At 37.6% G+C, this 22984-nt stretch overlaps 1 protein-coding gene across 1 annotated transcript; it reads left to right on the plus strand.

Moving 5' to 3' along the window:
* The first annotated feature begins 17882 nt into the window (after window positions 1-17882).
* Window positions 17883-20403, plus strand: LOC137640762 (piggyBac transposable element-derived protein 4-like). The gene is made up of 3 exons (XM_068373237.1): window positions 17883-17926; window positions 18808-19509; window positions 19986-20403. The coding sequence occupies exons 1-3, from the start codon at window positions 17883-17885 to the stop codon at window positions 20401-20403; spliced, it is 1164 nt and encodes a 387-aa protein (XP_068229338.1).
* The last annotated feature ends 2581 nt before the right edge of the window (window positions 20404-22984 follow it).

Raw genomic sequence — 22984 nt, forward strand, 5'->3', positions numbered from 1 at the left:
TTTCTACTTAATACTTCTCATACACAGTTTATTTGTTATTTTCTCAATTCCTTTCTTCACTATCAGAATTATTGGGCTTGTAAATGCCTGGTTTTCATGCAACTATTATATCTAGGCTAATAATAATAATAATAATAATAATAAATAATTTGAGGCACTCATTAGGGCGCAGACCTCCACCACGGCAGCTGGATCTTTTGTTCGGCTTTGACCTTGACATTCAACCTAAACATGTATCAATTGACGTGGATTCTCATATACTCAATTATGAACCAAGCTTGAAGTGATAACGATGTCAAAACTTATGACAGATTAAGTGACTTGGACATTTTGATTTACCCTGATCTTGATCTTTAATGTTAACCTTCCAAAATTTAATTAATTCCAGTGTTTTACATAACAGTAATCCCTGCAAGTTTCATTACTCTACGATTAAAATTGTGGTCAGGAAGCTGTTCACAGTCTTTGGTTGACCTTGTCCTTCCAAAATTTCATCGTCTCTAGCTTTTTAGATACCAGTCAATCGCTGCAAGTTTCGATAAAACTAGTGGCCACAAAGGTGTTCCCTAACAAAAAACAACACAAACAGCGGACAAAACATGACATCTTCCCAACTTCATTTGCGAAGGTAATAGTAAGGCCATAGAAATAAAATTACCGATCACATGCTCTCGTTCTTTTTAACAGTGCAAAACAAAAAAAGAATATTTCACACAAGTCTTCAATAAAAGTAGGTTATTGCGTCAAATTACACAGATTATATTCAGTAAGTACACATAAAGGTGTAAAGGTAAGGCTTTCCTCACACGGCAAAGGGAAATGAGGAGGAAGCAGAAATACCAAGCTTTTCATTAAATAATTTCTAAATGTTCCTACGCAAATTATGTTGTCAGGAATGATGTTTTTGTTAGAGTATATGACGTAACTTTTACTTTAGGTAACGTTGTAATTTTCTGAGCATTAATTGAAAAGAAAGGTTTTATCATAATTTGATTTTCCTGAAATCAAAGGGAAAGGTTACCTAATACTCTAGAAAATTACAAGTTCCTATATAATTCCAGATATGGATCGCTTAGCAATGACTTTACTGTACAAAAAAAAAAAAAAAATATTGAGCGTTCAGCTAATGGTAAGGTGGTAAAAGGCAATTTTCCAGATATGATAGTCTAAAATGAACACTTATGTGTTCAGCTTAACTTCGTTAATCTCTTTCCTTTATTTTCAACGTGTTAGCTAAAAATTAAAATAAAAAATATTTTTCTCTTTTTTAATATATCCAAATATTAATTTCATGGATATTCTGTTTTGTTCAAAACACATATATTTTGAATGCAAGAAACGTAGTTGAAATTATATATAAATGGACGATAGGTTTGGAAAAAAGGGTCTTTTCTGTAACTGCATGGTTAGGTCTGTACCATAAGGTAAAAGATAAAGATGAGTTAAAACACATTCTATTCCAAATACAATTGATGACAGAATGATATTTACCTTTTATACACGATGAAGTTTATTTCAACAATTATCTGACGGCCATTGTTTTCTAACTTGGGGATTTTACGAGGAATGATTTCAAGATTTCGATTGAGTCGTATTTTTTTTTTTTATGAAATTAATGTATTCATCAAAACGTTTATTATAATGAATGTGATATATTCCAATTAAATAATAGGAAAAACATAACCACTTATAGATATTTTCGAGTTATCTAGCAAGTGTATTGCTAAACCGAGAGCATAAATCTCCCCTGACTCCAAATACTGTGAAAAGATGGCTGCTGTATTGCTGCCAACATTTCCTCATAACAGCCATTGAAATAATAATATCTTGACTGAACTAGTACGACCTTCCGAACTTGAAATGGAATGAAAGAAAACCCAAAGTAACACAAAAATCTACAAATCAAAAGCGAGCAGCATACTTTATGCAATCCCTATCTTAGCGATAGGACTCTAAGAATTTATAAATATTTTACAATTAGTGTAAAAGTTACTGACAAGTGGACGAAGAGAAGATACCATGGTTATAATTGGTGAAAATATCCTATATGTTACTTGAGAGGAAAAAGAAAAAAATAGAAAAAAAAACTGGATATCCATATTTCGCTATCTGAAGCCCGTTATTTTCTAACTGTGCTCAAACTTGAATTTACAAGATTTAGACCTTGCGAAGAGCACCACTGAAAATATTTTTTTTTTTCAGTCATAGCAATCAAGTTAGATTAAAAGTGAACTTTTCAATTTCTGAAAAGGTTTATAAGGGCTGCTCGTGTTAGTTTTATGTATCTAATTATTCTCGTTTTTATGTTTATCCATAACAAATTAATATAGGAACTATATTACCTTTAAATTAAAGGGAAATCATAAAGACATAATTTGATAACAACGTTTCCATATATACAGTGTCGCTACGTTATCAGAGCCCAGGAAAAAATAAGGGATATAAAACAAGACATATCCTTGCAACCTTAACTGACCTTCACAACAAACTAAAAAACTAAATATGTTTTATTTTCTCATACATATATATATCAAAGAGATGGAGCTGGGGGGAGAGTGACTGCTCCCCGCACTCTAGTTTTGGGGTGTTTGAATGTGCGTGGATGTAGTGCGATAGAGAGTAAAAGATATGAGATTGGAAGTATGTTTAGAAGTAGAAGGATGGATGTATTGGCCTTGTGTGAGACAAAGATGAAATGAAAGGGTGAAGTGATGTTTGGTGAAATGTCTGGTAGAGTGTCTGGGATTGAAAGGGGAAGAGCGAGAGAGGGTGTAGCTTTATTGCTGAGTGAATGGATGACAGGTAAAGTAGTGGAATAGAAGGAGATATCATCTAGGTTAATGTGGGTAAGGGTTAGGTTGGGTAGGGAATGTTGGGCGTTTGTCAGTGCGTATGGGCCAGGTAGTGAGAAAAGTGAAGAAGAGCGGAATGAGTTCTGGAATGAATTAGCTAGGTGTGTAGAAGGACTGGGTAGAAGGAATTATGTAGTTGTCATGGGTGACTTAAATGCTAGAGTGGGCGCTGGAGAGGTAGAAGGTGTCATTGGGAAGTATGGCGTACCAGGTGAAAATGAGAGTGGTGAGAGACTGGTAGATATGTGTGTTGAACAAGAGATGGTAATAAGTGCTAGCTTTTTTAAAAAGAAAGATGAAAATAAGTATACATGGGTAAGAGTGGCAAATGGAAGAGTAGTAGAAAGGGCATTAATGGATTATGTGTTGATAACTGAAAGAATGTTTGGAAGATTGAAAGACGTGCACGTGTTTAGGGGTATGGCTAACGGTATGTCTGATCATTTTTTGGTGAAAGGAAAATTAGTTGTAGCAAAAGAGTGGGGGAATAGGGTAGGTGGATGTAAAAGGGAGCTAGTGAGGGTTGAAGAGCTAATAAAACCGGGAGTAAAAAGTAAATATCAGGAAAGGTTGAAAATGGCATATGACGAGGTGAGAGTAAGAGAAACTGGTAATTTAGAGGAGAAGTGGAAGTTAGCAAAAGAAAATTTTGTTGGGATGGCAAGTGATGTATGTGGCAAGAAGGTTGTTGGAGGCAGCATAAGGAAGGGCAGTGAAAGGTGGAATGAAGGAGTGAAGGTAAAGGTGGAAGAGAAAAAGAGGGCTTTTGAAGAATGGCTGCAGAGTAATAGTATAGAGAAGTATGAAAAATATAGAGAGAAAAAGGTGGAAGTAAAGCGCAAAGTACGTGAGGCGAAGAGGGCAGCTGACCTGAGGTGGGGTCAGGGACTGGGTCAGTCATATGAAGAGAATAAGAAGAAGTTTTGGAAAGAAGTGAAGAGAGTAAGGAAGGCTGGCACAAGAATTGAAGAGACAGTGAAAGATGGAAATGGAAGGTTGTTAAAAGGAGAGGAGGCAAGGAAAAGGTGGGCGGAATATTTTGAAAGTTTGCTGAATGTTGAGGATAATAGGGAGGCAGATATAATTGCTGTTGCAGGTGTTGAGGTGCCAGTAATGGGAGATGAGAATGAGAGAGAGATTACAATAGAGGAAGTGAGGAGAGCACTAGATGAAACGAGAGTATGAAAAGCATCTGGTATGGATGGTGTGAAAGCTGAGATGTTGAAGGAAGGGGGTGTGACTGTACTTGAATGGTTGGTGAGATTGTTTAATATGTGTTTTGTGTTGTCAATTGTACCAGTAGATTGGGTTTGTGCGTGTATTGTACCACTATATAAGGGTAAGAGAGATGTGCATGAGTGTTGTAATTCAAGAGGTATTAGTTTGTTAAGTGTAGTTGGAAAAGTGTATGGTAGAGTAATGATTAATAGGATTAAGGATAAAACAAAGAATGCAATCTTGGAAGTACAGGGTGGTTTTAGAATTGGTAGGGGTTGTATGAATCAGATTTTTACAGTTAGGCAGATATGCGAGAAATATTTAGCAAAAGGTAAGGAGGTGTATGTTGCGTTTATGGATCTGGAGAAAGCATATGATAGAGTTGATAGGGAAGCAATGTGGAATGTGATGAGGTTATATGGAGTTGGCGGAAGGTTTTTGCAAGCAGTGAAAAGTTTCTACAAAGGTAGTAAAGCATGTGTTAGAATAGGAAATGAAGTGAGTGATTGGTTTCCGGTGAGAGTGGGGCTGAGACAGGGATGTGTGATGTTGCCGTGGCTGTTTAACTTGTATGTTGATGGAGTGGTGAGAGAGGTGAATGCTTGAGTGCTTGGACGAGGATTAAGACTGGTAGACGAAAATGATCATGAATGGGAGGTAAATCAGTTGTTGTTTGCGGATAATACTGTACTGGTAGCAGACACAGAAGAGAAGCTTGACCGACTAGTGACAGAATTTGGAAGGGTGTGTGAGAGAAGGAAGTTGAGAGTTAATGTGGGTAAGAGTAAGCTTATGAGATGTACGAGAAGGGAAGGTGGTGCAAGGTTGAATGTCATGTTGAATAGAGAGTTACTTGAGGAGGTGGATCAGTTTAAGTACTTGGGGTCTGTTGTTGCAGCAAATGGTGGAGTGGAAGCAGATGTACATCAGAGAGTGAATGAAGGATGCAAAGTGTTGGGGGCAGTTAAGGGAGTAGTAAAAAATAGAGTGTTGGGCATGAATGTAAAGAGAGTTCTATATGAGAAAGTGATTGTACCAACTGTGATGTATGGATCGGAGTTGTTGGGAATGAAAGTGATGGAGAGACAAAAATTGAATGTGTTTGAGATGAAGTGTCTAAGGAGTATGGCTGGTGTACCTCGAGTAGATAGGGTTAGGAACGAAGTGGTGAGGGTGAGAACGGGTGTAAGAAATGAGTTAGCGGCTAGAGTGGATATGAATGTGTTAATGTGGTTTGGCCATGTTGAGAGAATGGAAAATGGCTGTCTGCTAAAGAAGGTGATGAATGCAAGAGTTGATGGGAAAAGTACAAGAGGAAGGCCATGGTTTGGGTGGATGGATGGTGTGAAGAAAGCTCTGGGTGATAGGAGGATAGATGTGAGAGAGGCAAGAGATCGTGCTGGAAATAGGAATGAATGGCGAGCGATTTTGACTCAGTTCCGGTAGGCCCTGCTGCTTCCTCCGGTGCCTTAGATGACCGCGGAGGTAGCAGCAGTAGGGGATTCAGCATTATGAAGCTTCATCTGTGGTGGAATTGTAGGAGGTTGGGCTGTGGCACCCTGGCAGTACCAGCTGAACTCGGCTGAGTCCCTGGTTAGGCTGGAGGAACGTAGAGAGTAGTCCCCTTTTTGTTTTGTTTCTTAGTTGATGTCGGCTACCCCCCAAAATTGAGGGGAGTGCCTTGGTATATGGATATGGATTGATATATATATATATATATATATATATATATATATATATATATATATATATATATATATATATATATATATATATGTATATATATAATTTATATATAGATATATATATATATATATATATATATATATATATATATATATATATATATATATATATAAATTATATATATATATATATATATATATATATATATATATATATATATATATATATATATATGTGTGTGTGTGTGTGTGTGTGTTTGTGTGTCTATTTATATATATATATATATATATATATATATATATATATATATATATATATATATATATATAGGCATATATAGGCATATTATCAGATAATTTCTGGGTCATGTGATTTAAATGTAATTCAAAAGACGAAACATTCACATCGAATCTCACATTTGACATTAGTTTAAATTTAAATCTAACTTACATCAAGGTGGCCCATTACGTCACGTTGGGAAAAGGTTTGTTTGATGAAAACAAGACTACAATTGCTGACTGTATTTCAGTTCTGATATATAGGTAAGTACATATTTTGGAAAATTACAAGAAAATTGGACCTGGTATATGATTTTCTTTCAATTTGAACGTCAAGATATTTGAAGAGGGATATTGGAATCTTTCCATGATTGCTGCTATTATGTTGTATAGAGAAAGCCAATATCCAGCTTCCATGAAATTTAGATTAATATTTATAAAAAAAAAATCCATTCTCTTTCAGGTTTGTCTAGGAACTGGAAACTTTGCGTGAGAAGACATAGAAATGATCGGAAAACTTTAGACAAATTCACACACTTTTAGCCACGACATCTAATAGTTTCGAATCTTTTGTGTGAAACTAAAAACATGTAGAAATAATCCTAGTGCTCATGTCTTGAGATATAACCTCGAACTGTAATTCCCAGAGTAACATATTCAGTTTCAGATCGTAAGAATACGATGTGATAGATTGACTAGAATTCGACGATAGAAAAATGGTGAAAACAGTTATTTTATCGTTAAGGATAATGGGGAAAGAGGTTGATTTGGACTTGAAAAACATAACTGATTAAGAAGAGAGAGAGAGAGAGAGAGAGAGAGAGAGAGAGAGAGAGAGAGAGAGAGAGAGAGAGAGAGAGAGAGAGAGAGAGAGAGAGAGAGACTATGGCAAATGTTGTGGCATGGTGGTGAGTGTAAGATGTCGTAACCACGTATATTAAAAGCACATGGTACTATCCATTGCAGGGCAAGGGCCTCACCCACGCTAATTCAATTTTCATCACCATGCTGGCCAGTCTGCATTGGTGATGGTGAAAGCTATTCTTTCGATAGCAAACAGCAAACCCACCGGATATGGGTGGTCCTGACTAGTATAGCTGCCTTTGTTCGGCCACATATATTTCTTTTTTTTTTATAACTGTGATATAATAATCTAGGTTTGATATATCTGAAGCAGAGTTTTAAGTTGAGTATAATTAGGAGAATAGAACTTCTGTTGGTGGCGGGTAGAGATTCAGTAAATACTTTTTCGTTGTATGCAACTTCAATTCAGATCTATATAATTTTTATGTTTCTCTGTATGTGCTTGGAATTAAATTCATTTGAATGAAAATCTGCCTAAATGACTAATTTCAAAAATATTGAAAATTATTCATTCAGTAACTTTGAGATTTTGTCTTGATCTATTATTAAGGTAGAAAATGTATTACCTCTATACAAATCAAAAATGGTTCTGGTTTCACACAACCAAAACCTTAATCAAGTGAAGTTGTGGAATTGATTCGTACAAATCTAGGAAAATTAGGGGGAATACTGAGGAGCGTGCCATGAAAATTATCTCAAATTTCAGAGCGTTTTTTGCAAAATTATAATTGTCTCCTAGGAAATAAATATTCCATAATAATAAACATCTTAAATTGAATGCTATTGTTATCCACATAAGTAAATTTCAGTTTTTGGACCCTTTCCCATATCTACTCGTCAAGCGTCCTCTTGTTACCTTTCAAGTGTTATCCTTTTCCATTCAATTATAAATCAAAGAAAGAAGAGAGCAAAAGGGGTGAAATATAAACTAATATACGTTATAATGGACAGCAAGTAATATAAGAGTGACATCACGAGGAATGACAAGCAAGATGAAGTCTACCCCATGTCAGGAGACCTTCCAGACAGGGATTGCAATATTCTTCTTGAGATTAACATGCTATAAATTAATTTAGTTTTAGAGTTGGATCTTTCAATTTCTGTGATCTAGCAATCCACATCATTATACCGCACTTATATCACACATGCTCGTAAACTGTTAAGGTACAGTATTTCTATTTTTTTGGTATATTGTAGTTATCGCTCTCCCCTTGCACTGATAACCTGATTATTCCTATTTGGTCTTGAATCATTTTGCTTGAATTCTTGTGCCGTTCTTGACTGGAACAGGTTGTATATATACTCTTGTTCAGTCCAAATAAAGCTACTTGGGTTTGACTTGTCTCTCAGTCACCTCCTAAAGGCTCACCTCAGTGGAACTACCGCCCTTCACAAGCACCGAAGCATTCACCCGGTTCCAGCATCCTGAGGTCCAATAGCGCATCAAGTGCATGACTCGATCAAGCACCAAAGCATAATACACTGTCACAGCAATCCCCAGGAACACTTTCCCTGAAATCTCTGATTGGCTTTGTAAGCAAGGGGACACCCCATTATGTACAAAGACCTCAATACATATATCATGGAGCAGTACTCGCCATCACCAGCCACCTGCATATTGAAACCTTTTCAGCTCTCTTAACTACCGTTGAGGGACCAAAAGATTCTGCTTGCATTATGGGAAATGACCATTATTAATCGACTGGAACTAACGCGGATGGCTCTCCTCGTGAAGTGAATCTACTTCGTGCCTTTTGTGTACGTCGCCTACCCTAACCTGTACGTGTGGCCATCCCTGATGTCGATATGTTGCCAATGAATAACCTCTTGACTGAATTCGACACCCATATGTACTGCCACTTCACCACCTTCTAAACCTCCATCGACGCCTCCACTTCTGACAAAGTGGACAACTAATAAAACTCGACTAAAGCTGACATAAATGCAGTAAGACACATACGCCCCTGCAGTGACATACCAAAGGGATGACAAAGCTGCCCACCTTCCATAAATAACACCCTTCCCTTACTCCCCAACCAACCACCTTACCAGCCACCAACTGATGACCATTGGCCAAAGTAATATTATTACCACTCAAAATTCCAGGCTGCCACAAAGAAATATGTTTGATTGTCAGTGGCCAAAAAAAAAAAATATGTGTAAGTAGGCCATTGCTTGGGACGGTAGCCTCCCCAGTCACTAATATTTTCTTTTCATATGATGCAGCTAAGAGCATCGCATATTTGGCACACTCCAGTGGTTGCAGTTCTCTCCTGCCTAGGCCAATAATCAGGACACGACATATTCTGGATAAATCTGCTTTCATCCACCTGGTATCTGCCATATATATACAATACCCACCCATAGCTAAGAAACCCTTATATTATTGTTTGAAAGCTCCAAATATATTTTCAGGTTCCTCCTTGTTGACGTCATATTGCCAATCTTGGGTGCAGATTCTGTCTCCCACTGCCACCTCTTGGTGTATGTAGCTCATCGACGGTTAGTCAAAACCGATTAGTACTCCTTGACACCTCTCCAACATGCTCCCTGCGACCTTGCTCTCAGCATCACTTCAACCACGAAAGCCTACGCCCACCTGCTCCTATCGTAATCGGAAGATTTCCCACCAATACTTCGCCAAATACCAAGAGTTCCCTCGAAACATGGTATTAATCACCATACCAAGGCAAAGGGGCCCCAAGTGTTTACCAGATTCAGACATCCGGCATCGGATAGTTTGGCAGCCGCTAAACAAACGTTCACTAGAAAGGAAGAAATGGGCCTTTATCAAAAGACTTCAAGCCCATGTTCTTCACCTTTAAACATCAACTTGAAGCAGTATGCTCTCTGCATCCATGTGGGGATTACAGGCGTATGAGCATGCAGACAGACACAAATCACTAACCGCTCCCAAACATTGCTGATATGACCTCTTACTTTCAAAAAGTGAAGGTTTCTTTCATGTTCGACTTCCTGAATGAGTATTATTGAGTGCCCATGAATAAAGCAACAATATCCATGACTGCCTTGACCACTTCCTTCGGTACATAAACCTTTAACTAGTATTGTTTTGGTCCTCGTAATGCTGGGTCTACTCTTCAGCATCTCATGGACGGCTGCTTAGGGGACATCCCCAAATGTGTATGTTACACGGATTACATATATGTGTTCTTTTCCTGCAAAGAGGAACACTTCCGTCATTTACGCATCGTGCTCGATAGCCTACAAAAGAACAGCATTGTAGTCCAGTACTACAAATGCACCATTAGCAGAAACAAAGTATCATTCTTAAGACACCACATCACTGCTGAAGGAGTAGACCCCATTCCTGAGAAGGTACCAGCCATTCAGAACTCCCCAATGCCCTCGACCGTCAAACTACTGCAAGAATTCTTGAGTAGAATAAGCTATCATCACCCTTTCCAGCCAGCCATTGCTAACACTTATGCCTGCCTCTACGCCTCCCTCAAGAGCAAGCCAAAAGAATTGATGTGGGTTCTCCTTCAAGAAGTGGCCTTCTGGAATGCTAGGAATACCCTATCAATAGCTGCTACTCTCGCTTTTCCCATGTCATATGCACCTATCCTTCTCTCACTCTTGCCCTACCCATTGACCTTTTTCAGTAAGAAAATCTTTATGGTGGAATCCAGGTACTCTACATTCAACAACTAATTGATGGTGATGCACTTTGCTGTCTGACATTTTTGACACATCTTTAAAAATACCCTTTTTGTCACTTGCATGGACCACCTGCCTCTAGTGCAGGCCTTTACTCAGCAGTCTGACATGAGGTCCGCCAATCAACACTGACATCTCTCTTCTAAGGCTGAATACAATTGTACCCATCATCACGTCATTAGGAGGAATAATCCCGTTGCTGATGTCCTATCAAGAAACACTTAGGCAGTCATTCACTAGGGATTGGATTGCAACACCTTGGTAGAAGGCTAACAAAAAGATACAGAGGATCATGCATGTAGGACATCCTGCACATCCCTCCATTGGGAGGATGTCCCTCATGATGACTCCAACGCTACCCTCCTCTGTGACGTCCATACTGGTAGACCTAAACTGTGGATACCTTCTTTAATTCACAGACATGGCCTTCCACATCCCTTATGCCGCTCTACTGCACAGCTATTGAAGACTAAGATCATTTGGCATAGTATTACTAAGGAGGCTGAGGATTGGGTCTGCATATGTACTTCCTCTGAAACATCAAAAGTATATGAACACACAAAGTCAGGAGTGGACACCTTTCCTAAACCTCATCGGTGCTTTTCCCATATTCATGTCATTGTTGTTGATCTCCTACCCACATCACAAGGACATCACCACCTGTTTACCATCACCCACCACTCCAATCGTTGCCCTGAAGCTATTCCCTTTGAAACTGCAATGTCCGCCTCGTGTACTTCTGCCTTATTTTACGGGTTGATGGCAATATTTGGTATCCAAAATCATATTTTTTTTTTGACAGGGGTACCATTTCCCCATCTCTATTGTGGAAATCATTTGCGAATATTATGGTTATTACCCTTCATCAGACGACCGCGACAACCCTTTTGCAAATGGTATTGTCAAAGGTTTTACTGTACCCTCAAAGAAGCGTTGATGTCCTTCTAGAAAGGCTGCAACTGGTTTACCCATCTCCCCTGGGTCCTCTTTGGACTATGAACCACTCCAAAAGACGACCTGGACGTCTTCGTAGCTGAAATGGTATATGGTGACCCGTTAGTCATCCTAGACATTTTTTTTCGCCTGCAATCTCCTCCGATAATCTCCCGGGCTTATAACACTTTTTGGTAAAATTTACTCTGTGCTCCTACATATATAAGCTCCCAGCTATGCAACACATACCGAGAGCTCAGTTCTTGGCAACACACATTTTCCTATGCACCATTAACCCTGGACAGGTAGCGTTGTGTCATATCTATACCACGATTCTGCGCAAAACTCGTTTTTTGGTTCCTGCGCAGCGACGCCTCGCATGATCTAGTATCTTTTCCTGGGTGAATCAGTCGTTCACCAGCTTTAGTAGAAGCAACACGTGTATCATCTCTGCTCCGCCCCGTTCACTGGATATTGCCCTCCAAAGTGGAAATTGGTGCATATCTGACACTATGTTAGCATTAAGAGGGTAAGTGATGCCATCGCAAAAGTTTTGCATTTTACATTACTGTTTTATTACTTATTACTTTATCAATTACTATAAGTTATGAGTGTATTCGTAGATTATTTTAGTACCCATACCAATCGCCATATTGGATCATAGTGCAGTAAATATGTGATTTTGAGGTTAATTTATAATTTTCGATTTTTTCCTATTTTCAGATTTTGCCATGGCTAAGAGAAACCTGTCGGAGGAAGAGGTTTTGCAGGTTCTCTTCTTGAGTAGTGATGAAGAAGAACCTTCTACATCAACGTATGAAGCAGTCAGTGTACTTTATGACCTTCACGATGCCGTAACTTGGCAGGAAGAGGAGAAAGAGGCCCAACTTTTGGCTGCTAATCTTGAGGGAGAAGTAGCCGATGTGATGCAAGATTTGGCTATCTCGCATGCAGTTCCTTCGCGTTCCCTCGCTCATAGGCCTCCTTCACCATCTCCTGTGTCCTCTGCAGTGTCTCCTGTGCCTCCTTAAGCGTCTCCTGTGTCCTCTGCAGCGTCTCCTGTGCCTCCTTCAGCATCTCCTGTGCCTCCTTCAGCGTCTCCTTTGCCACTTCAACGTCTCCTTCAGAGTCTCCTGCTGATCCTGACCTTAGTGCCGTAGAGCTCAGGAGTAGGAAAAGGAGTGTAAGGGAATTTCATGTTAGTAACGCCATCTATTGATTGGTTTTGAAGTTACCGTATTTGCGAAGTTTCTGTTAACGATTTTATCCTTGTATTTTCAGTTTCATAATAGACTTTGAAAGATAAATTTTGTATTTTCTTTAGTCACGTTATAATCACCTAGCCGTGCACTAGGGTAATCCTCGACCCTTGGGGAAACAGTGCACGACCTTAAGCAATCCCGAACCAAGAGATGCACTTTTTATAAATACTCGAACTATAATCACAGGTTCCCGCTGTTACATCGAAGCATACGTTATATAGGTGACTCTGAATCCGAAATCCAAATTGGTTTGTTATTTAGCGTATGATAAACGTCAGAGACCCATGAACAGTGACTTGTGTTATGTTCTGTGTCGTAAGGTTTATTTTTCTTGAGCAATTGTTGAGGTATTTATTCATAACAAGACCTTTGGTGATTTATTATTTTTGTAATGGGTATTAAAAGGGTGTCAGACAGATAAGTTAATTAATATTTTATTGTTCGTCTTTTGTTTATTTCTTTATTTCAGTATTATATCTTCAATTTCATAATCCATAGTGGTTTAATAAACTATAAATTGTAATTAAACTTTATTTCTAAATTTCTGAATTTGTTTTACCATACCTAATCACAAATAAGCAGTGCTATCTTTACCAGGGAAAAATGTCTAAGGAATTCCCTGACATTAAGTGGTGTGCTCACCAGGGCTAATTTAAATATTTCCTTGTTAATAGTGGCCTGCGTCATTTTGTGATTGGTTTGGTGATAGTCATTTATTTTCTATTACAACACATAAAAGTGCAATTAATTGGAGTGGCTGAAATTTATTTCGAGTATGTGGGCATTTTAAGAATACGGCTGGAAGGTCGCAAGTGGGAGACTTCCGATAGTTAATAGAATGTAAACCGAATTCTTGAAACAGTGTCCGGTAACATAGTTGTTACGTAAAGAGTCCAGTTGACTCTAGAGATATACTGGTTTGACAATTTTAAAGTTATTGTTTTGTACCTAATATTTATTTTTATTAACTTTATTGTTGAATCTTGATGCTTGGTGAATGGTTACTGTTATTTAATGAAAGTGTGATTGTCCTTTATTCTTAATAATTATTTATAGTACAATTCAGTTCCCGCTTATTGTCATTGAGTAACAGGTATCTTTAATGTTTCTTAAATTAAGTTGTTTGTAGGCAATGGTTAAAAACTGGATAATTTAAAATGAAGCTCTTTTGAACTTTATAGAGAAGAAAATCAAAGATAGTGATGAGCGTGATAGAAGACATGCTGAAAGAGAAGAAAGGGCTTTGATGATTAAATACGAAGAAAATGAAAAGCAGAGGGAAGAAAATGAAAAGCAGAGGGCACATGAACTTGGATTGCAAAAGATCAGAGGAGCAACATCTAACCCTAGCCATGTAACAGTTGCTGTGGATACTACTAGACCTCTTCCATTTTGTGATACTGATGATATCACCGCATACCTAGTAAGGTTTGAAAAGGTAGCAGTTTCTCTCAACTGGGAGCGGAACTCTTGGTCAGTTCAGTTGGCTTCACTTTTAAGAGGTAAGGCATTAGATATCTACACGTCGCTCTCAGATGATGTTACAAGTGACTATGCATCATTGAAGGAAGCACTTTTGAAAGGATTCAAGAAGACTAGTGACTGGTACAGGACAGCATTTAAAACTGCAAAAATGGATTCCAAGAGCACATATGAACAATATTTGAATATATTATTTCGGAATTTTGACTTGTGGATAAATAGTCTTAGGATAACGAAAGACTACGAAGATTTGAGAAACATTATAGTCTGTGATCAGTTCATGTCTACTTTACCCAAGGAAATGCGTCTTTTTCTTAAGGAGCGTAAACCTAGAACTCCAGAGGATTATTCATCATTGGCAGACACATATGCTTCAGCACACAAATGTTATCCTAAAGATGAGCAGAAGTCCTTTAGGCATAATGCAAATTTATCAGTATGAGTGAGAAACCAGAGAAAACTAGTTCGTCACGTCCTGGTAAGATTGCATGTTACGGTTTTGGTCAGAGTGGACATATTTCGAGAAACTGTCCTAACAAGGTACCCAAAAAGAAATCTGAATCTTCTCTTTAGATAGGACAAGTTCTGGATAACACTGAAGTATGTGGACCTATGGTATGTGGAACAGTGAATGGTGTTACAGTATCTACAATACTTAGAGATACAGGTTGTACAGGAGTAGTGGTATCAGAGGGTTTGATTCCTGATCCTGGAACAAATTGTTCATATTCTACTCTTATTGATTATTTGGGTAGGAAGGACAGATTCCCTATTGTCAAGATTTATTTAAAATGTAATCTCTTTACAGGTTGGGTTAATGCTGTTCGGGCTCCAATAAAGTACTGTACTGTCTTATTAGGCAATATTCCAGGTGTTGAGGACCATAATTTGTTTCCTCTAAAAAATACGGATTCTAACATAGAAGTAAATGCAGTAACAAGAGCACAGGTAAAAAGGAGAAATATTGTACACCCTCTTTCTTTACCAGAACCATTTGATATATCCATTGATCATGAATCTTTTCTTAGAGAAGAGCAGAATTGCGAAGCTTTGAAATATGCAAGAGAAATAAGTCAGTCTGGAGATGTCAAATGTTGCAAGAATGGTTTGCAGTACGAGTTCGTGATGAGAAATGGACTTCTCTACAGGAAAATACAGAAATGTAAAAAGCCTCAGTTACTGGGAAAGGAACAGTTGGTTGTACCAGTTAAATGCATAAAATTAGTTTTGCGCCTTGCACATGATATTCCGGTAAGTGGACATTTTTCTCATAGGAAAACCTTTAATAAGATTAATGAAATTTTCTGGTGGCAGGGTATGACGTCTGACATATATAAATATTGCAAATCTTGTGATGTATGCCAAAAATCTTCCCTTGTTGGAAAAGTAAAGAAGGCTTAGATGGTTAAATTACCAGTGATCTCTACGCCATTTTATAGAGTTGATATTAACTTAGTGGGCCCGATTTCTCCTCCTAGTGAAGCAGGGCATAGATATATTCTGACTATGGTAGATTATGCTTCAAGCTTCCCGGACGCAGTCGCTTTGAAGAACATAACATCTGAAGACATTGCAGAAGCCTTAATATCTATTTTTTCCAGAGTGGGAGTGCCGAAAGAAATTCTTTCTGACAGAGGACCACAATTTCGATCAGAACTTATGTTGCAAGTACACAAGTTATTAGGAGTCAACCCTCATTTCATTACCTCCTATCATCCTGCTGCCAATGGAAGAATAGAAAGGCAACACCAGATTTTAAAGAGTATATTGAAGAAAATATGTGAGTTAAAACATAATCAGTGGCATCGTTTCCTTCCAGCAGCACTGTTCGCCATGAGGGAAATTCCAAGTGATACAACAGGTTTCTCACCATTTGAGATTTTATATGGCCGTCAAGTGAGAGGTCCCTTGACAATATTGAAGGAACTATGGACAAATTCGGATATGTCTGCAGGGGAAACCGATCTTTATTCTTTTGTTTTGGAACTAAGTGAAAAGTTGTCCGATGTTTCTGATTTGGCTGTTCAAAACAGGAATATATCTTCCAGTACATATAAGTCTTATTTTGATTTGAAGAGTAGTAAGCGTCCATTTAAAGCTGATGATGAAGTGCTTTTGCTTATTCCAGAAAAACAAGGTAAATTGCAGTTCTCATGGAGAGGTCCATACAAGATAATTGATAAGCATAGTCCAGTTGACTACTGGGTAAACGTAGAAGGTAAGAACAGACTGTATCATATCAATCTTATGAAGAAATATTATCGTAGAGAGAATGTTAATATGTTACATGTAGCAGATGAAGATATGACTGGAATGATAAACACTGTTCATGTTAACAAAGTTGCAGTTATTGATGCTGATGAGGATGATTATCTGAAAATTGAAACTGTGGATACCAATCAGAGTACATGCAACATAAACCCTAATCTTTCAGATGTACAGAAAAATGATCTTCGTAACTTATGTCAGAAGTACAAACATGTATTTTCAGATAAACCAGGTAAATCTTCTTTACAAGAGCAAAATATTAAGATTAAGACTACTGAACCCTTTGTTCGTAAATATTATCCAATTCCAGCTCATTTAACTAAGGATTTCGATGACGAAGTACAAAGTTTGCTTGATCTTGGAGTAATAGAGCAATCATCTTCTAATTATTCATCTCCTGCATTGCTTATCAAAAAGAAAGAAGGTAACTACAGATTGGTTGTTGATTTTAGAACTTTAAATGCAATTACAGATTTTGATTGTGAGCCCATGCCAAGCTTTGAGCAAGATCTTCATAAGTTTGCAGATTTTATGTACATTACAGAACTTGATATCTGCAAAGCATATCATCAGATTCCTCTAACACCAGAAAGTCGCAAGTATACAGCCTTTTCAACTAATCTTGGACTAATGCAATATGTAAGATTACCTTTTGGCCTAAGCACAGATTGTGCAACGTATATTAGATTAATGAGGCAAGTATTGAAAGGTCTTTCTTTCGTAGTTTGCTATTTTGATAATATCTTTATTGTATCCAAAGACTGGAAAATTCATATGGCAGATTTGGAAACAGTCATATTGCGACTGCAAGAAGCGGGATTAACTGCTAAACCAGGAAAGTGTTTCCTCGGTTATGAAGAGATACAATATTTAGGATATGTAATCAACAAAAGGGGTATTTTACCTCAACAGGATAAAATTACAGCTATTTTGGATATGCCTGCTCCCACTACCAAGAAACAGTTACGAAGCTTTATTGGATCTGTAAATTTTTATGGTAGATTTATTCCAAATTTGTCAGATAAACTAATTCATCTTACGAAGTTTTTGAAGAAGGATAGTTCAGAAAAATTTAATTTTGATGAAGATGCATGGTGCAAATTTAATGAACTGAAATCTTGTTTAACTTCTCCTCCGATTCTTCAGGTGCCTGATCTAAATAACATTTTCTGTTTAAGAACGGATGCATCGTCTACAGGTCTAGGAGCAGTTTTGCTGCAGTATATAGACGGTGAACCTTATCCAGTAGCATTCGCAAGCAAGAAACTTCTTCCCCCCGAGACTCGATATGCAGCTATCGAGCGAGAATGCTTGGCCATAGTATGGGGAATAAAGAAGTTTGAGTAGCCTACTACTTAATGGGGAGAAAATTCCTCTTGGAAAGTGATCCTAAGCCACTCATGTATTTAGAGACTTCAAAGTCTAGTAATGATAGACTAATGCGTTGGTCTTTGGCATTACAAGTTTATTCTTTCTCTGTTGTTCATGTGAAGGGTACCAATAATATATTTGCTGATTTGTTAAGTAGAGGTTAAGGTATTTTGTCTTTTCTATGAAATTCCATGTTATTTACCTTTTATATATAAAAGGCTTAATGGGGGGTTTTGTAAGGGAATTTCATGTTAGTAACGCCATCTATTGATTGGTTTTGAAGTTACCGTATTTGCGAAGTTTCTGTTAACGATTTTATCCTTGTATTTTCAGTTTCATAATAGACTTTGAAAGATAAATTTTGTATTTTCTTTAGTCACGTTATAATCACCTAGCCGTGCACTAGGGTAATCCTCGACCCTTGGGGAAACAGTGCACGACCTTAAGCAATCCCGAACCAAGAGATGCACTTTTTATAAATACTCGAACTATAATCACAGGTTCCCGCTGTTACATCGAAGCATACGTTATATAGGTGACTCTGAATCCGAAATCCAAATTGGTTTGTTATTTAGCGTATGATAAACGTCAGAGACCCATGAACAGTGACTTGTGTTATGTTCTGTGTCGTAAGGTTTATTTTTCTTGAGCAATTGTTGAGGTATTTATTCATAACAAGACCTTTGGTGATTTATTATTTTTGTAATGGGTATTAAAAGGGTGTCAGACAGATAAGTTAATTAATATTTTATTGTTCGTCTTTTGTTTATTTCTTTATTTCAGTATTATATCTTCAATTTCATAATCCATAGAGGTGTTAATAAACTATAAATTGTAATTAAACTTTATTTCTAAATTTCTGAATTTGTTTTACCATACCTAATTACAAATAAGCAGTGCTATCTTTACCAGGGAAAAATGTCTAAGGAATTCCCTGACAAGGAGGAGAGGCCCTCTTCGCCCTGCAGAAGGTGTGGCATTGAAGAGATTGCCGGACAACTCCTACAAGGCTAAGGACAACACAAAGTGGCATTCAGAGCCAAACTCAACAATGCCCCCCATTATGAAGATCGACCAGTTCGATAATGCTGGCCCTACCATGAGCGTCATCGGGTGTAGTACTCCTGCTGAAGTTTTTGCCAAGTTTTTGCCGGATGCCTTACTTGCTGAAGTGGTCGTCCACACCAACGACAAGATCATCAACCTCAGAAACAAGTGCAAGCAGCAAAACGACCCCACCTTCAAGGACCTGATCCTCATGGACTTCCGTGCATTCCTTGGGATCCTTATCATGACAGGGGCACGGAAGGATAATCATTTAACATCGGAAGAGGTGTCCTCCAAGTCTCAAGGATTTCCCTTCTACAAGAGTGTCATAAGTGAGCACCACTTCTGCTTTATTCAGAGAGCTCCACGATTTGACAGCATTGCCACGAGGGAGGAACGTGTGAAGACTGACAGATTTGCTGCTATAAGGAGTTTGTGGGACCAGGTCATTGCAAACTGCATTGCAAACTATGAACCAAGTGGGCATCTTACTGTGGATGAGCAGCTCCTCGCCTTCAGGGGCGGTGTGCTTTCAGGATGTACATCCCGAATAAACCAGCAAAGTAAGTAAAAGATTTTAATTTTCTTTATTTAGATTTTATTGCATTTTTTTCAGTATAAATCTTATTCCATGTTTATAATTCCTACATATTCATTGATGACCAAGAATATTTTATTTAATATTGGAATCGGCATTTATTTAATTACATATAAATTATTAACGTTCATTCATTATTTATTATGTACAGTACATTATGTTTATGTTCAGTGTGAATCTTATTACATTTTTATAATGACTACATATTCATTGATGACTAAAAATAATTTTTTTTATAATTGTCATTCGTATTTATTCCATTATACATAAATTATTAACATTCATTATTTATTTATTATGTACAGTATATTTTACTTATATATGTATATTTTATTTTATTTCATTTTATTCTATTTTATTTTATTTTATTTTATTTTATTTTCATTGATTACCTGTGAGTGTTGATTGATGACTTACTGATTGCATTTTATTTCTTTTCTCTTAGGTATGGCATCAAGTTAGTTATGGCCTGTGATGCAGACCCATGCTACATGTGCAATGCAATTCCCTACTTGGGCAAGGGGACTACCACTACAAGTACACCCTTGGGAGAGTACTTCACGATGGAGCTAACCCGCCCCTTCAGGAAGACTGGCCGTATTGTTACCACCGATAACCGGTTTCATTCCTTGCCCTTAGCCAGGGGTCTCCGTCAATTTGGGATGCATTTAGTTGGCACTATTCGTCCCAAACCTTACACGCCTTCTCTGATGCTGACAACACCCCTGGGTTTTGGTGAATGTGTGGCCTCGTATAACTACGAGGACAAGGTCACACTTTTGTGCCAACGTGTGAAGACCACGAAAAGGATCCATATTCTTTCAACTGTCCATCACAATCCCACGGTTACTGAAAACCAATAAAGCCATATTTATATGTTCTATAATGCAACGAAGGGAGGAGTCGACACCTTCGACCAAATATGTGGCCTGTATGTATCTTCTATGGTGTTCTTAATATTGTGGTGAACAATGCCTTCTACATCCACCAAAACTTTCCAGGCAACAAGTTATACAATAGGAGGCAATTTTATTTAGATTTGGCCATGGAAATCACCCGTGACTGCGCACTTAGTCGACTTTTGCAAAAGAGGTACCTCCCTAGGGACGTGACTTACCTCATTTGCTCTGTTTTTGAGGTAAAAGAGCCCGAAGACGAAGCCCCAGACACTCAAAAACGTAGTGAGAAGCGCCACAGATGCCCTCTCTACCCTTTGACTTCTAATGCCAGGACCAAGCTTCTGTGTGCGAAGTGCCATAAGCCTGCATGTAACTCGGATGTCAACTACGTCTGCGACCAGTGCCATCGCACGTGGTAAGTTTCCCCAATTAGTTTTTTTTTACCAGTTTATACTTACTAAATATAATATTTAACATTTTCGCCCTCATCTAGGGTCATTTAAGACAACTTTCTCTAAATTTCATGCATATCCATCATTTATTATTACTCTAAATTTGCCTTTCATTTCTGTAAATCTCGTGTGGTAGGGGTTACATTGAAACCAAGCCATTCTTTTCCAATTTATAGTTACTAGATATATATTTTTTTATTATTTTGCCATCATCTAGGATCATTGTAGATGATTTTTGGGAAATTTTATCCAGATCCAATAAGTATTACAACAATAAATATAGCTTCCCTTTCACACCAAAAATTTTTAGTGCTTTTTTGTATAAAAAAAATTTACCGCTTTTTCTTTTCTTTACAGATTTTGCAGTTTTGCTCCAATCCTCGATGTCTTTACATCAATCAACTAAGCAACTCTTTTACTTTCAAGAGAATACTTTGTATTAATAAAAATAATTATTTTTAAGTGTACAGTGCCTGTTAATTGAACAAATGTATATTTGTATCCTTATTTTCTTATTTTTGTAAGTAAAGTGTTATTTTTATATTCAGGATGTTTTTCTTTTTCACCAATTGAAAGTAAAGTCTTTAAATGAGTAAACTAAAAGAAAAAAAAAGGCCATAATGGTAAGTAGGTATAAGCGCCCAAAGTGAACGTAACACATATGACACCACGCTACCTATGGCAGGAGAGTTTATCCACGCTGCCTGTCCAGGCTTAAAGCCCCCTTACAAGGGTCCTTTCCTCATGATTCATTGTGAACCGCAAGCATTCTTCCTAAACATGAGTGGAAAAGAAGACTGGATCCCCATTGATGGCCTAAAACCTGCAGATTTCCTGCCAGATGACCCACCAGTTCGCATGTAGGTGTTTTTAATGGAGGGAGTCAAGTACCACACGTGTATCAAACATGTTCACACACTGTAACAGTATTTCTGTTTTTTTTTTTTTTTTGTATATTTTCATTATCACTCTCCCTTCACACTGATAACATCTTTATGCCAGTATGTCCTTGAATCATCTTTTTTTGTGCCATTCTTGGCTGGAATGGGGGTTATATGTACTCATGCTCAATCCAATGAAAGTCAGTTGCATTTGATTCATCTCTCAGTTACCTCCTCACGGTGCACTTGTACGCTATTATCATCTCCTCTTACGTCTATTGACGCAAAGGGCCTTGGTTAGATTCCGCCAGTCGTCTGTATCTTGAGCTTTTAATTTAATATATCTCAATTCCTTATCTCATACTTCACACTTCATAGTCCTCAGCCATGTAAGCCTGGATACTTCCAACTCTTGTACTATTATTATTATTGCTTGCTGAGCTACAACCTAGTTGGAAAAGCACGATTATATAAGCTCAGGGGTCCTAATAGGGTAAATAGCCCTGTGTGGAAAGGAATCAAGGAAAAATAAAATATTTTAAGAACAGTAGGCAAATAACATTTAGATAGATATCTCCTATATAAACTATAAAAACTTTAGCAAAACATGAGGAAGAGAAATTAGATAGAATAGTATTCCCGAGTGTACCCTCAAGCAAGAGAACTCTGACCCAAGACAGTGTAAGACTATAATACAGAGACTATGGCACTACCAAAGACTAAAGAAGAATGGTTTGATTTTGGAGTCTCCTTCTAGAAGAGCTGCTTACCATAGCTAAAGAGTCTCTTCTACCCTTACCAAGAGGAATGTAGCCAATGAACAATTACAGTGCAGTGGTTAACCCTTTGGGTGAAGAAGAATTGCTTGGTAATCTCAGTGTTGTTAGCAGTGTGAGGACATAGGAGAATATTATTATTATTATTATTATTATTATTATTATTATTATTATTATTATTATTATTATTATTATTATTATTATTATTATTACTTGCTAAGCTACAACCATAGTTTGAAAAGCAAGATGTTATCAGCTCAGAAGCTCCAACTGGGAAAATAGCTCAGTGAGGAAGGGAAACGAGGACAAATAAGAGTTTAAGGAGAGTAACTACATTAAAATAAATATCCCCTATATAAAATATAAAAACTTTAACAAAACAAGAGGAAGAGAAACAAGACGAAACAGCATGCCTGACTATATTGTCTCAAGCAAG

This window comes from Palaemon carinicauda, chromosome 5, assembly GCF_036898095.1.
Source record: "Palaemon carinicauda isolate YSFRI2023 chromosome 5, ASM3689809v2, whole genome shotgun sequence".
Taxonomy (NCBI): domain Eukaryota; kingdom Metazoa; phylum Arthropoda; class Malacostraca; order Decapoda; family Palaemonidae; genus Palaemon; species Palaemon carinicauda.

Coding starts and splice junctions, on each gene's coding strand:
- LOC137640762 (XM_068373237.1), top strand. CDS start 17,883: ATGGGGAGAAAATTCCTCTTGGAAAGTGATCCTAAGCCACTCAT. Junction 17,927..18,807: donor AGTGATCCTAAGCCACTCAT/GTATTTAGAGAC, acceptor TATCTTTACCAG/GGAAAAATGTCTAAGGAATT. Junction 19,510..19,985: donor CGAATAAACCAGCAAAGTAA/GTAAAAGATTTT, acceptor CTTTTCTCTTAG/GTATGGCATCAAGTTAGTTA.